General features: G+C 45.9%; 1 protein-coding gene across 1 annotated transcript in view; it reads left to right on the forward strand.

Moving 5' to 3' along the window:
* The first annotated feature begins 2,206 nt into the window (after positions 1 to 2,206).
* SLC7A5 (solute carrier family 7 member 5) overlaps positions 2,207 to 15,142 on the forward strand; it is a 129,697-nt gene continuing 116,761 nt past the window's right edge. Inside the window, exon 1 of the mRNA XM_085638732.1 lies at positions 2,207 to 2,857. Within this exon, the coding sequence (XP_085494858.1) occupies positions 2,326 to 2,857 (532 nt within the window). The 5' untranslated portion in view covers positions 2,207 to 2,325. The remainder of the gene's footprint in view (positions 2,858 to 15,142) is intronic.

Here is a 15,142-nt window from a genome sequence, read left to right on the forward strand (position 1 = left end):
CAAGCACCTGGAATCAGTCTGGCTCAACCTGAGGCACGTTGGTGGCGCGTTGAACCTGCAGTGCCTGATCTTGTTTCAGTATTCCAGCAGTCATGTTCAATGCATATGAGTTATGTATATGCATGATGCTTATTAGAGGTAGGTAAAGTTCTTTACATACATGGAATATGTTTACACCTCACCACTCTTGAAAATTCCAGACCCCCCACCTTAAGTGCTCTGTTGGGTCTCTGTGAAACCCAAAAATAATTAGATGCCCAGTTGCGCGAGTTTCCCCTGGAGCCTCTGAGTACTTTGTCATCCTTCATTTCCAAAGAAGATCTAATGGCAGCCTGTTAGTTTATGGCTAAAAAGACAGTTTGGTTTTCTTTGCTGATTTAATAACACTCGAGTTGTGGAAATGTGTGTGCACAGTCGGATCAACAATCGTTTTTTTAAAAAAGGTCATTGCAATGTTGCTGAAATTATAGAGTTCAGAAAAACAAGTCAGCAAATGCGTGGGCAAAATGACCTTTATTTAATTTGCACTCGTATCTCTTTGGTGTGTACATTAACCCACTGAGCTATCTATTTAACAAGCAGTAGCGCCTGCATTGGGAGCACAGCAGCGTCCTTTAGGTCGGACTCATGTCTATGCAGTGGGTACGTTAACCCACTGAGCTATCTATCAAGCAGTAGTGCCTGCATTGGGAGTGCGAAAGCATCCTTTAGGTCGGATTCATGTCTGAGCAGTGTGTATGTTAACCCACTGAGTTATCTAACAAGCAGTAGTGCCTGCACTGGGAACACGGCAGCATCTTTCAGGTCCCATTCATGTCTCAGCAATGCGCACTTTAACCCACTGAGTTATCTATCTAACAAGCAGTAGTGCCTGAAGTGGGAGCGAGGCAGCATCCTTTAGGGCGGACTCATGTCTCTGCAGTCTGTACATTAAGCCACTGAGCTAGCTATCTAGCAAGCAGTAGCGCCTGCAGTGGGAACTGCAACGTCCTTTCTGGTAGTTGTGCCCTTGCTGGTCTGTCCTGGGTATGGAGGAAGCAGTGTGTGGTAGGACTCGACTCTGCGCCCCCAGGATTTAGCAAAATGCTGCAGTCCCTGTTTCAACTATTCCACTTTAGAGATATCAGGCTGGATTAAAATCGATCCAGCCCCCACGAGGGCGCAGGGGCCGCCTGGTGCCTCACCATTGCTGTAGGACAAGAAGTGTGTGCACCGAGAGCAGGACATAACTGACATTGATAGCGATAGATACTAAGTGTAGTAGCTCAGTGGGTTGAACTCTGTATGTAGGACCACCTCTGCTGATTCAATCGTTCCTCTTTCCAAGAGAATCTACAGGAGTGTCGTAGTATTGCATAAGTAAAACACCTACTATGCAAGTGCCAAGAGGCGATTAATAATACGGTGTGCGCTGTATAAACAGGCAGCAGCTCATTCGAACATGCTTATTCCTCTTTTCACATAGTTAGTTTTCCATGTGTGGCCGGTACCAGAAAGTACCTAATGCGAGAATTGCCATTTGTTTGACAACTACTTGGAATATTGAATAAATTATGTATTTCTAAAAACAAATCCGGTATCTCAGTTATTTAAATGCCCTTTATTGTCTCAGGAAAAACCACACAATAATAATGACTCATTAAAATTAACAGCAAAACACCAACCATACCATAGTATACAATCACAGGCCATACCATACAATGACAGGCCATACCAAACCATACAATGACAGGCAACACCATGCCATAACATAACATACTATATAATGACAGGCCATACAATAATATACAATGAATAACAAAATATATTATACCATACACGGGTAAAAACAAAATACTGGCAAAGGCCAATAGATTTGGAATAGGCGCGACCGTTTGGCTTTGCTAATGCTTGTTAATTATACAGTCTCCTAAAATGCAACAAGCCTCGATGGACTTTAATTCAAACCTGCATCACCCTCGTAAAATAATGTATTCTTTATCCACTTCACAGGGATGCCGTTAAGCACCGGACTTCACTCTCATTCCCAAGCTGCTGTTACCCAGTGTTTTCCGCCTGTATTACACAGCTGTGGTAACTGCGACGACTCGAGGCGGCCGCCCGGCAGAGAGACACCAAGCGTGAGCTGCACCGGGCTACGTGGCCACAAGGTGGCACCGGCGCTTCTGGCGCGCACAATGCCGGGTTGCATCAGTGAGTGACGCACTTGACTCGAAGAATAAAAGGAACGTTGGCACTACCGTTGGTCCATCCCAGCCGCCGCAGCAGCGCCGCCCGAGCTGTCATCCCTGTCACCGTCTCTCCCGCTGCTAACTCATCCTCGCCATGTCGGGATCCCTCAAGAAGCGCCACTCCGGCCCCACCTCTGAGGAGGGCGACGGGCCGGCTTTGGAGAAGATGCTGGGGGAGAACGGCGGCCCGGCAGTCCAAAAGCCGGGCACCGAGACAGTGGAACTGAAGCGGACCATCACACTGATGAACGGCGTGGCCATCATCGTGGGCACCATCATCGGCTCGGGCATCTTCGTGACGCCCACGGGCGTGCTGCGCGAGGCGGGCTCGCCGGGGCTGTCGCTTGTGGTGTGGGCCGTGTGCGGGGTCTTCTCCATCGTGGGCGCCCTCTGCTACGCCGAGCTGGGCACCACCATCTCCAAGTCTGGCGGCGACTATGCCTACATGCTGGAGGTGTACGGAGCGCTGCCTGCCTTCCTCAAGCTCTGGATCGAGCTGCTCATCATCAGGCCCTCCTCGCAGTACATCGTGGCGCTCGTCTTCGCCACCTATCTGCTCAAGCCGCTCTTCCCCAGCTGCCCCGTGCCCGACGACGCAGCCAAGCTGGTGGCCTGCCTCTGTGTCTGTGAGTACCGGGGGTGGGGGCATGGCGAGGGGACAGAGTATGAACTGTGTTTTGAATGGGAATATAGAAGTGCACATACTCACTATTTAGAACACCTCTCTGCTCCTAAAAGGTGCAGGTACTCAGTGCCGAATAGTACCTGCTCACTCATAGCACTGGGAACGAAAGGTCATAACTGAGGCGTGCACCTTGTGGGCAGAGGGAGCGTGAAAACTGCTAAAAAGGGCACAAAGTCACACGCGTGGAGTACACACACTAGTCAGACAGGCACACTGGGGTTGTGGTGGTTCATAAGAGGTTATATGTAGAGGCACCTGGGCGTCCATGGGAGAATGGAGGGTCATAGGTGTACATCGTGGTACGTACGTAAGTGGGCATGTTGGAATACAATTAATGTGCAAGTTGGCACACAATTAGTGGTCATGATGTGGCATATTGGGACAAGGCACCACACAGTGAGCGGTGATGGTGCACTTAATGAGAGGTGGTGAAGCACTTGGTGGTTTGAGCGTCCACTGAGGACGACAGCTATTGGGTGCAAAGGTGCATAGCAAAGAATGGGGCTACAGAGTGTTGGCACTGGAGAAAACAGTAGGTCAGAACTAAAGGCTACACAATGGGGGAAGAGGCAATGAAGGGTAGCCAAAGCACATAGAGAGGCACGAGAGGGCTAAGAGCATATTGAAAAACACAGCACAACTGAACTCAGGGGCACACTGAGGATGTGGAGGGCATACAGGTGGCATTAAGGGTTACAGTTGGAGAGTCTGTTTGATTTTAGAGTATCAGCTTTAAGGTGCCTGTATGACTTGTAATCCCACAAATTAGCACAGTTGTTGGTGTTTGACTTGTTTTGATTGAATGGGTTGTTTGTGTTCTGTGTTATTTACTCTGAATTCGATACTTATGCTGATAAATTGTTCTTTTAGCTTGGCAATCACTTAGTCTCAATGTCATTAATATGCCACTATTTGCCACGCGCCCCACTATTAAGCACAGAGTGGGATTATCTGTAAACTTGATGATCCCCTCACCAGCTGCCACTCTAAATGACAGCGTTGCATCCACCATCCACAAATGCACTCTAATATATGTGCACAGCACCTAGAGACGTGGCACCCTATATTGTGCTGTAATACTTTTATAGCTCACACAAAAGTATCCGCCTTATGACTTTAGAGCTCAAGGATGGAGTAGGCTACCACTCACCTGCCAATCTACACAGCCCATGACCCAAAAACTTCGTTTGTTGTCTCTAAAGGGGAGGCGAAGAGAGCAGAGAATGAGTTCTTCTGTATTAGCAGGTGCGTCTCCGTTGCCATCGACCCCGCAAAATCCCTTGGATAAATCCTCTGCTCATTAGTCTGTAAATGGGTGACTTTTTATTTCATTACACACTTCACTTTAATTTACTCATACCTGTACCATAAATCTACCCTGGCGGTAGATTACCATTCTGTCAGTACATAATTTGTTCATGGCGAAGGGTGCTTTTTGTTTTGTGTTTTGGTCGTCGAAAAGCACATTTTAATTGTTTTCCCGAAAACAACAACGCACACACTTGGCACCTGATATCTTTCCTCATTAATAAACGCAATGGATTCTACACAGCAGCGCCATGTCTACTCTTTCAAACAGCACACGGAAGACGCGCGGATGCTTCTATAATGTATTCTTCTGTTCCCTTCCTTGTTCACTCAGGCCCACGTGGACTTGCGCGGCCTCGTTTATCATCAATGCCATTTATGTGTTGTACTGTAGGAAATCCGGTCTAGGCCGGAAAACCTGCTTTACTGGAAATGTGTCACCGTCTCTTGCGCATTCTCACTGCGGCTGGAACAAAGAAAACGTATCCAAAGCATGGCCAGGGGTGAAAGTATGGAGGGAGATTGCATCACCCACTGTTCTGGAGCCCCCTCTGTTTGGCCGGAGAGACTGTATCGCCAGACTCGCCCTATTACACCCATACACAATCTTCCCTCATTCATTCTTATCTGCACTCTACTTCTGGTTTATACATATAAATAGGCTGACCATGCGGGATCAGCGTGGTTATAAGAGCACGGAAGAGTATGTCGCTCGATTTTACTTCCGTGTTTTTTATTTAACCCTTTGTCGCCCCTGTGCCCTCCTTTATATTGCACACACACTCACAATAGTGCTTGTTCTTTTGCTAGAAAGGCTCTCGCAAGTGCCAACAGAATATCTTTCTCGTTGTGCTCTCAGTTGAGAGAAACGTGTACTAACGCTGCATACTTCGAGTTATGCAGCTGCCTCAGGCGCGCGCAGGAGCGAGGAAGACATACATAAGAGACATTTTTTGTGTACAGTCGAACTCTGTCAGGGGTATGCCAGGTAATTCAGAGTCACGCCGTTTAGAGTAATCTGCATGTTAGGGGATCTGGGTTTCTTTCCAAAATGATTTTCGCCCTGCAGTTGAAATGTGGATGGGAAGAGAAGTGAATTCCCTTTCTTTCCCCCAGACATTTGAGGTACGTTTACCTTTTTCATAAGTAATTTGCTACCACCCCCGCCTTTTCAAAAAGTGAGGATTTCTTGATGTCGAGATTAGGAAAAATCCTGTACATATCGCTAGTGCTTAAAAGATTTCAGCTTGACAATGCCATAATTAGGGGCTTCTTTTTCTAAGCGCTGTACTTTTGATGTTGAATATGTTGGTTATGCCTGTGCTGTTGCCAAAACAAATCTGACTGTTGTAGTAAAAAAAAAAATCAGCTGGGATCGACGTGTCTTTTCTCTATCAGTAAAGATGCTCAATATATTTGTGGAAAGAATGGTGTACAGGCCATTCCCCAAATCTTGTAAAAAACATTATTTCCTCCTGCATGTAATTACTAGGGTAACGTTAATTCAGTTTTGGGGTGCTGTCTAGCATTATACTAGGGTAATGCAAAAAGAACAGAACATGGACAGAATGTTGATCAATCGAACATTCACCCCCCCCAGTCACAGATTTGGTTTAAATCCATCTCTTCTTGCTCGCCATTACAGTTTGGACCCAGCCATTTGCAAATCAGTCTTGACCCTGCGCCCCATGTGAACAATGCAGCCTGAACTGCCAAGCCAGGTCCTCCCTGGACCAGAAATAAGCATCCTTGGACCCGTTTCGGGGTATCACCCTTCATCAACCAGGCAAACTTCAATCTGGTGGAATAGCGAGCATGGGCGCCACGTCTAAGCATACCCTTCCCACTTAGGGCGCCAATTCATAATTATGCTTAACAAATCAAACATTCACCCAGTCACAGATCTGGGTTAAATCCACCTTTTTTTGCTCTCCATGGGGGCGAATGTTTGACAAAGTTCGGCATTCCATAGATCATATGTTGCTATTATACTATGTCACTTATGGTTAGGGCCTCTTAGATCAATACTTAGGCCCTCCTAGTGATGACTGCCTCACAATTCCGATATGGCCCATCAGAAGCATATGTGTGGCAGTACCTCAGATCTGCTTTTTCAAGCAGATGTTCTAGTGAGATATTCCTGGGAAAGTGAAGAATTCTCTGGCGTTTCAGAGTGGAACTAACGATTCACCTGGAAATGAGTAATTTCTAAGGGAAACCTGAGGGTCCCACTTGCAGCTCTCCTTCCGGAGTTGCCAGTTAGCCTCCCTCCCACCCACCAGTAACACCATAAGAAAGCCGAGGTACCATGAGAAGGTAAGACGTCACTTTGAAACTTGGCCTTCGTATTTCAGGAAGGCTGCAAAGAAGGTGGTTGCAAAGGAGCGTTCTTCTGAAGTGTTTGTTAATTGTTCGCCCAGTTTACCTCTTGCGTGGTGATGTCTAGTGGCACGGGCATCCCGCAGAGTTCACATTAAAGACGCCCCCACTTTTTTGACTGCACACTTCCCTGGACTGGCAGTGTTCTTTATGATGCAAGTTCTAATATAGAAAAGCAAGTTTTCTTGTTTGACATTCCACTGATACTTCAGTGCAGTCCTCTGAAGCGTGGCAGGCTAATCATGCATATATGATTAATGTGTTTTTTATTGATTTTGAATACACACTACCCAGTGCAGTGCTTTAAATGGAAATACAGAAGTGTAGGTACTCACTATTTAAAGTATGTTTGCTCTTGAGAAGTACAGATTCTCTCCCATTCAATGTAGTGCTGAGAAGTGCAGGTACTCTCCCTTTCAAATTAAAGAAGTGCAGGCAGGGCTTTAAGTGGGCTGGGTCCTGCTAGTGCTCAGCATCTGCAGTTCTAAAAAGCAGGTGCTGAGACGGGGGACGATCGGGCTCTCCGTTTTTGCCCTCACCATCAGGGTGAAAAATACATCTTAACTCTATAGCAGCCCCACCCTTCACAGCATTTGATGTAACTTCAAAGAGACTCATAGTACTTTCACATTCTCATCATTTCAGAACTGAAGCATTTTCAATACTATATACAATGAAGCTATAATTGTTGCTTATTTATCTTATGCAACTAATAACAATTGACAAATCCAAGAGTTCTGTCTTGTAGCTGTAATGTTACTTTTTGTATTAAATGTCTGAATGCAATGACTGAAGCAGCAAAATACTAGTGGGTCGGCACACTATGATAAGCACTGATTTTTAGCTTAGGTGTTTTAAAGCCACGCCCTTAATTATACAAACCACGCCCCTTTGAGAGACCCCACCATTTTTTCATTCCACTTAAAGCCCTGAGTGCAGGAACTCGGTACCAGACAGTACCTGCCCATTTAAAGCACTGACACTGTGCCTTTCTCCAGAAAAGAGTTATATGTGGCATGGAAGGGCGATTTGGAGGGTGGTGTTGTGTGTGTTTATGGGAGGTGGTGGGGGTGGGCGATTCTGTAGCTTCGCCAGGTTATGGGGCGCGAGGGCGAGAGAGTAGTGGAAGAGTAGATAATGTCAGGGATTAAAAGATCAATTGTACTACAAAATGTGGCCTATCAAATGCCTGTTTCATAGAGTCCGCGTTTGATTGCTGGCCATGTGCCAATAGCAAGCGTTGGGCTCCAGCAAAGAACATCTGCCTTCATGCGTGGGCACTTGTAGCTCCAATGGCACCACTTATGGGTTTACAGACCATCAGTGGCAAAATGAGCTGTGATTCTTGTGGGGCCTGTAACAAACTCTGCCTGTGGGACTTTTAAGCCACCCACGAGACCACCCCAGCACCATTGCCATTAAGATTGCAACAATCAAGATACAAGGAGATTGTGAACCACTGTGTTGAATGCACAAACATAAGAGGGAGGAGTGGTAGGTACGGCATCTGCGGGGACACACTCGTACCCTGGCAGTGCCTGCGGGAGTATGTTTTTTTTTTTTTTAATGAAGTCTCTTAGTGTTTTTGTCTTCGAGTGTGGGCTTCCCATTGGATCTGGCCTTATATGTAGAATTGTGGGAGCTCTTCCGCTGGAGGAGAGAAATCCGACAGCTTAGATATTCCAAAAACCAGAAGCATGGCAACATATTTCTGATAACCGTGAGACTGACGCCACGTCTGAGTAAGAAATAGAGACTGAGTGTATAAAAGAGCAGGCAGACACACCATGGTCATGTGAATGTCCTGTGTGTCTCCTAGAGCCTCCACTAGCTGCCCCTGTCAGGCATCGCCATCTGCTCTCAGCTCGCCTCACAAAGCTCCAGACAGACGTGCAGGCATTGGATTTGAAACAGTCTGTCCAGAGCGGCCACCCGACCATCTATTCACTACTGATAATTTCAAACCTGCCCCCCTATCCGCCAGGCCTGTAGGACTTCTGAATTTGATTTGAAATAAAGATTGATTTGGGATTTGTACAACTTGATAGACCTGTAACATATTTAACGCCACCAGACGGAGTGTCATGTAAGGGCAAGGGGTATTGTGAAATCACATCAGTGGACTGTAATCAATTATAAATAGCAGAGTATTTTTATCGGGGCAGCTGATTCGTGCCAGCTGTATAAACTTTCTTTGGCCGGTTGATTTATGATGTGTTGTACAGTGATTAGTTCGAGAAAACGGCAACTAAAACGTGTGCAGTAATTATTGAGAGTAAGAGTGGCCAGTTCCCCAAGCAGCTAAGAAACCTTTTACCTTCTTCTTCAATATTTTGGCTACTACGGTGTTACTCACCGTGGAATGGGAACAGTCTGTGTCATTGCTAGTTTAAATCTGGGTGTGATAGTACATGCTCTCCAAGGCACGCGCTAGCATCTGTTACCCACATCTCTTAGTAATGGCAGAAACACTGTGTAAAACGCCATTCTTATAACACCGAGGAACTGACCATATGTAGCATAAGTGTCTCTATGGTTCAGACACTGCCCAGCGCGGCAGGCTGTGGTACTTGTGTAGGGCGCTGGGTTGGAGTTGTTGACATGCGAGGTACAGTAATCCTCTGGCAGCGTGGAGGCTCTCTGCGCCCCAGTGCCCGTTTAGGGATGGAGCTTCACGATGGCTTGGAGGAGGGTCAAGTGTCCAGCACAGTAGCAGCACTACCGCCAGACTCAGTCTGACAGGAGAGGGGGAGGGTAAACTCCCTTGTTATGTACTCATCTCCTTGTCTGCCACCTGTCTGGTCATGTATATGTTCTTATGTTATATGTACCAGCTTAATACACTGAGCTGTTTTATTGAATACATTTTGTATGTTTTTCTATTAGGGTCTCTTTCTTCTTTTTTCCCCTTTTTTCTTCTTTTTCTTTTTCCTTTTTTGCTTACATAAATTCATGTTTTTATTGCTTTTGGATATTTGTTTTAGAATTGTACACTCTGAACCTTTTTGTTTGTAATAATTATTGAATGCCCCTGGTTCAGGTGGTTTGGGCTGCCCCTGTGGTGGTTAATGATAACATATAATATGGCACATTTGAAATCTTTCTCTGCTTCACCTAGAGAATTTCAAAATATTTTGATTTTAGAAATAAATAATACTACAAAAATGTTTTTGAAGCTACAGTTGGATTTTAATGGTGTATTAAAAACAAATAACACAGCACAATATAGATCATAAAACAGTTTTCTTGTTGCTTACTGCTTGAACATGTCCACTCATTGAAAAAACTCATAAATTGTCGTTTTGGGCATGGAAGAATGGAAATCTGCAAAACACAACTAGGATACTGCTGTGATCACCATCTCAGGTTAACCTTTTCTGCCATATTTTATAGAACATGTTATTGGGTGGTTCATGCACTTGCGCTGCTACACATAAAAATGGATGCAAGCATAACTTCTTTTACTATATTTGGTGACTGGTCCACGGCCTGTGGGCACAAGACTGTGAGGCTCTGACTTTGACTGTAAGATAGAATATACCAAATTTGACATTAAGGTGACCATGTGTAACTGAGCAGAGAACATTGTTTAAGAAATGACTTACTATGAGCTTACTGAACCGTGTAAGCTGCTATCATAGCACAGGCTTTTCAATCTATATCACTACATTCTTTTGTCCATTTCTTCTATAAAGTTATATGGCCATGCACACTTTGAAACATTTGTGGTGGTGTCAGCCCCTTGTGTGCTGTGCTGGTAGACCAGTATAACTGCAACAAATGATGGACGGAATGCTGACCGATCCAAACATTCTCCCCCAGTCAAGAGATCTGGGCCAAATCCATTGTTCCCTTGCCTACTACGCCACCCCAGTTTGGACCCAGCCTTATGCAAATCAGTCTTGACCCTGTACCTCATGGGAACAGTCCAGACCGCTAAGCCAGGTCCTCCCTGGACCGGAAACAAGGACCGGTTGTGGGGTATGTCAACCTTCATCAGCCAGGCACCATCTTTGATATGCATCTTTGTTTTGCTACTTCTTTCCTACTCAGCTCTGGCATTCTCGGCTCCTCTTGTGTACTCGTTCTGTAGGTGGTTCTTTTATTTCCCTTCTTCTTTCTCTCCATTCTTCCACTTCGCCCCCATGAACTTATAGGCCTATTGCCCATTCCAGTGATCCACCCTCCCATCCCAGTTTGGCTTGTCCCCTCTCCAACACAAACTGGCACGCCATCTTCTGGGGTCTGGTAAATAGACTTGTCGGGTGAAAATGTGGGGCTCTCACATTGACTGCAATCTGGAGCACACCACAGTCGACATCCAGATGACCATTGTCAACAGTATACTAATCGGCTAATGTGATATCTGGGGTTGCTCTATATCCACTTCTGGGTGTGACCATGGTTATCTTTGTTTTCTTCTGTATCTGCTTTTGAGTGGACACCGTAGACCCTCTACCATGGTACTCCGATCATCTAAGGGATGTGCCATCTCTGCCTGTGGGTGAACCGCGTTATACCCACTGCTGTCATAGCTATGATGATCCTTGGGCTGTCCCATAGCTGCTTAGAGATTGACTCTATTAGCATGCAACCATGCAGCTGCTGTCCTGATTCAGAGGTTACACTGCCTCCACTCCTGTTTCTCCCGTAATTGTCATGCCTCTGGGTATCCTTGGGCTATGCCGTCTCCACTTCTCAGTGTGCACTTTAGGCCCACAACTGCCGATCCTGGATGGATCCACCCCTGTTGAAGCCGCCAAGAAGTAAGAAACTCAGTAAGGTAGTTATGATAGGTATGTGTAAGTGTAACTCTATCCCTCTCACTTTTTCATATCACACACCGTGCCTTAGTGTGACACACTATCAGTACACTTGTGAGATGCATGCAAAACAACATTCTTTCCACAAAGATAACCTGAAACAAACAAAAGTTAAATCTGCCATCTGAAGAGCACTCTAGATCTCAGAAAGGGCATGCACAATACAGTAGAACAAGTATTCAGTTTAAATATTTTCCTCGTATCCCATCACTTGGTGTCGCATGATTCTGTTACGAATCCCATAGTAATAAGATGTAAAAGTAATAATAAAGGCTCACTGTGTGAGGTAACGAGGTGTGTGTAGTACAGTTGTTCCAGTGCTGGGGGGAAGCTGCCCCTTGTCAGTGAGGAAGTTAAAGAAGGCTGCAGCGTTCATTCTCTCTAAATCTGTATCTCATTTCCCAGCCCCTGTTTCAGTGTGATCACCGCGCCTTTTGGATCCGGCCATATCCATGCTGCTGTTCGTGCGAGTTAGATCAGCCACATTCAGGCCTGTGCGGCCTTATCTCCCCATAGCAGAGTGTCTGGCCTCAGAGCCTAGGGTGTGAAGACTGGCACATCAGCTTTCATGGGCTTGAGCCACGCCTGTGTCCTAGGCCTTGCCGTGTCGAGCATTACAATCATACACCCATTCAAGTCGTATACTATCTAACTTAATTGTTCATTTTCAGCTTATTAATTATAAACACAAGTTTTAAAATTAAACACTGGAGTGAAATAAGCTGCACAGTTACGCGGTAAGCTTATTGAGGTTTATTAAGTTCACAGAAACACTCCACCCGTACTTCCGAAGTCGAGTTTCCTGAAGGACGGCCCAAAATCCGCGTGGTCCGGCGGGTGGAGCAAATCCCGATCGTCGCCAGATGAAATAAGCTGCACAGTTACGCGGTAAGCTTATTGAGGTTTATTAAGTTCACAGAAACACTCCACCCGTAGCATGAGCGCCCGCTCACTTAAACGTCCAGACGGCAACTGTCCTAATACCATCGGAACGCCCGTGAGTCGAACGCCATGCCCCGAGCGGTATTCAAAAGAACACCAATACTTTACACATCACCTAGCGGCATCGCGCGCCTAACACTCTACCCGGCGCGCGATACCGAATACCCCCTACTACACGGAGTTTAGGGTAGTAGATGAAGTCTTAGAGCGAATCAGCGGAGGGGTTTATGTTTGTTGACTTCTATAGGCGTTCTTTTACCATTAGACTGCATGCACGTCGAGCAGACCATACACATGTTAATTGCAATGCTGTTGCTTAATATTTAATAATGCAGTCGTGCTGTGAAAGCGGCCTAAAATAAGCTGCAGGAATCGCGGTGAGTAGAAAGTAGGTTTATAGAGAAGAACGCCATGCCCCGAGCCACATTTGAAAGAATACCAATACATAACAATACTTAACACCTAGAGGCATCGCGCGCCTAACACTCTACCACGGCGCGCGATACCGAATACTACATACTACACGGCCTTTATCTTTCTATCCATCTTGCTATAAACTTGGCCAATATTTAAAAGTTTCCCTGTGGCTGCCTGTATACTGACTGGCTGTGTGATGTCAGAGCTACGTATACTGATGATACTGCACCAAGAAAGCAAATACGTGCTCCGTGTATTTTGCGAGCCACCAACAAAAACGGACAGGGTTTAATTTCACATGCCTTTCCTCATCGGTACCATAGATGTCTGCCCAGTGCTTTGAATGGAAATAGAGAAGTGCAGGTATTCTCTCATTAAATGCATTGCAGTAGTGCTGGGAGTGCAGGCACTCTCCCTTTCAAATTAAAGAGGTGTAGGTACTCAGTGCAGGGGAACACCTGCCTTGTTGAAGTACTGGTTCTGTCACAGTGGCAGTTTGAAATGGCTGGTCCTGCCCATCTCCGGTTCAGGCGTGTGTAGCTTCCTTCCCTCTTCGTCATATGACAGGGCTCGCCAGCCAGAAGCACCTATTCGCCTCCTCCCTGCCCTCCCCTTCACACACCCCTCAATCCTGCCTGATGCAATCTGCGTCTGCTCTTTCTGCATGGTGAGTCACGGCAGTGAGAGTAGCGTCGGTGATTCACGCATGCAAACTACACGGTGTCGGTAAATACGAGATGCAGGAAATGCCCCAGGCAACCACTTCTGAAGGGCCGAGGAATGCCAGAGGACGCTCTACCCACGTGTAAAGCTTATCTGGCGAGGCGAGTGCGTTGTCAGTACAGCAGCAGACACGACAACGCCCAGAAACCGCAGCGGCAGCGTGTTTTTAGACAGTTTCGTCAAATTAATCTGGGCCTAAGAAGGAAGGGTCTGTGTGGCCTTGGCCAGAGGTAGAATGGCTGTATAGAACAGCTGCACATTTTAGCTGCAGATCTCAGTGACCTGGTATGTTAGAAAGCATTCGGTTTTAAGTCCCTCGGGTAACTACAATGATGTATCCCTTTTTGAGAAAATCACGAGCCACGTGATTTTATCTGTTAATTTAAAAAAAGGTACCTTGTGAGTACATAGTACTATAGGTATCAAACATACTATGTACATTAGTAGGTAGTATATTTGATACCTTGTTATGGTCATCTCATCTGCAATCTTTAAATGTCTATTACCTTACATGAACTGTGCCACGACCTGTTTAAGAGCTTCCCCTCCCTAGGGAAGCCTTACTTTACAAATGAATGATGAAACCGGGAGAGGCCCAGAGTGGCTCTGGGAGTGGCCCTAGGTGGCTCTAGGAGTGGCCCTGAGTGGCTCTGGGAGTGGTATGGCCATTATATGTGTGTTAAAGGATCTGCTCTCACTTATTTGTGCGCTGACATCCATACCCAACATCATGCACATCCCCAAACTCCAGCCTTCCCTGCACTCTTATCTCTAGCCTTGGCCCCGGTCAGCATTCCTTGTTCGAATTTCATTGCACTACCAAATGGTCACTACAAATGCGTCCACTAAGTGCTGTGCTCGCCCAGTGCACGTGTAAAGGTTCCCCCTAGATCCCAACGTAACACGGGCTGCTCTCTATATGTCAATCTGTTGCTTTCTGAGCTAGATCTGCGTTATTAAAAAAAAAAATAGGATGAATAAAGCAACGCATGGAAACGGGTTTAAAAGCGGAACTTCTGAAAGTGACAGTCTCATCTTATAATGTACATGGCACTTGTGCCTATTTCTCTACATTCTTATGCGAATAGGTGATTTTAAAAAACAACGTCAAAATATTAAAGTCCCACATTTGAATTCTTTGAAATGCTTTATTAATATTTCTCTGTATGGGCCAATGCTTTCACTCACATGCTTGTTTATAGTTAAACGTGCAGGGCTATTGGTTGTCTCTGAGGTGTACGTTCAGGATCTTACAAATCTTTATTACCACTAGAACATTTTGTGAGGTCGCCCTTCAGAAGTCCAGACTTAGCTAGGTGAGTAGGTATAGCACCCGCTTCAAAGATAGATCTGTTTAGCCTGGCACTCGCTGGTTGAATGCAAGCAGCAGCATCCAAGACTTTTAGCTGTATACAATCTATAAAGTAAGTAGCACTGATTTGTGCACTAATTGATAGTGGACCTAACCCCCTACAAGATTACCAGCTTTCAACGGTTAAGGCGATTTGGGGTTTGGGGCAGTCCTGCTGAAATCTCACCTGTTTCTCCGGTTCACCAGTGGAGTGGGTCTGGGTGTGTTTTGTAGCCAACTCACGCTCTGCAGGTGAACCAGAAAAAGGATGGATTTCATCAGA

This window comes from Triturus cristatus, chromosome 12 (genome assembly GCF_964204655.1).
Source record: "Triturus cristatus chromosome 12, aTriCri1.1, whole genome shotgun sequence".
NCBI lineage: Eukaryota > Metazoa > Chordata > Amphibia > Caudata > Salamandridae > Triturus > Triturus cristatus.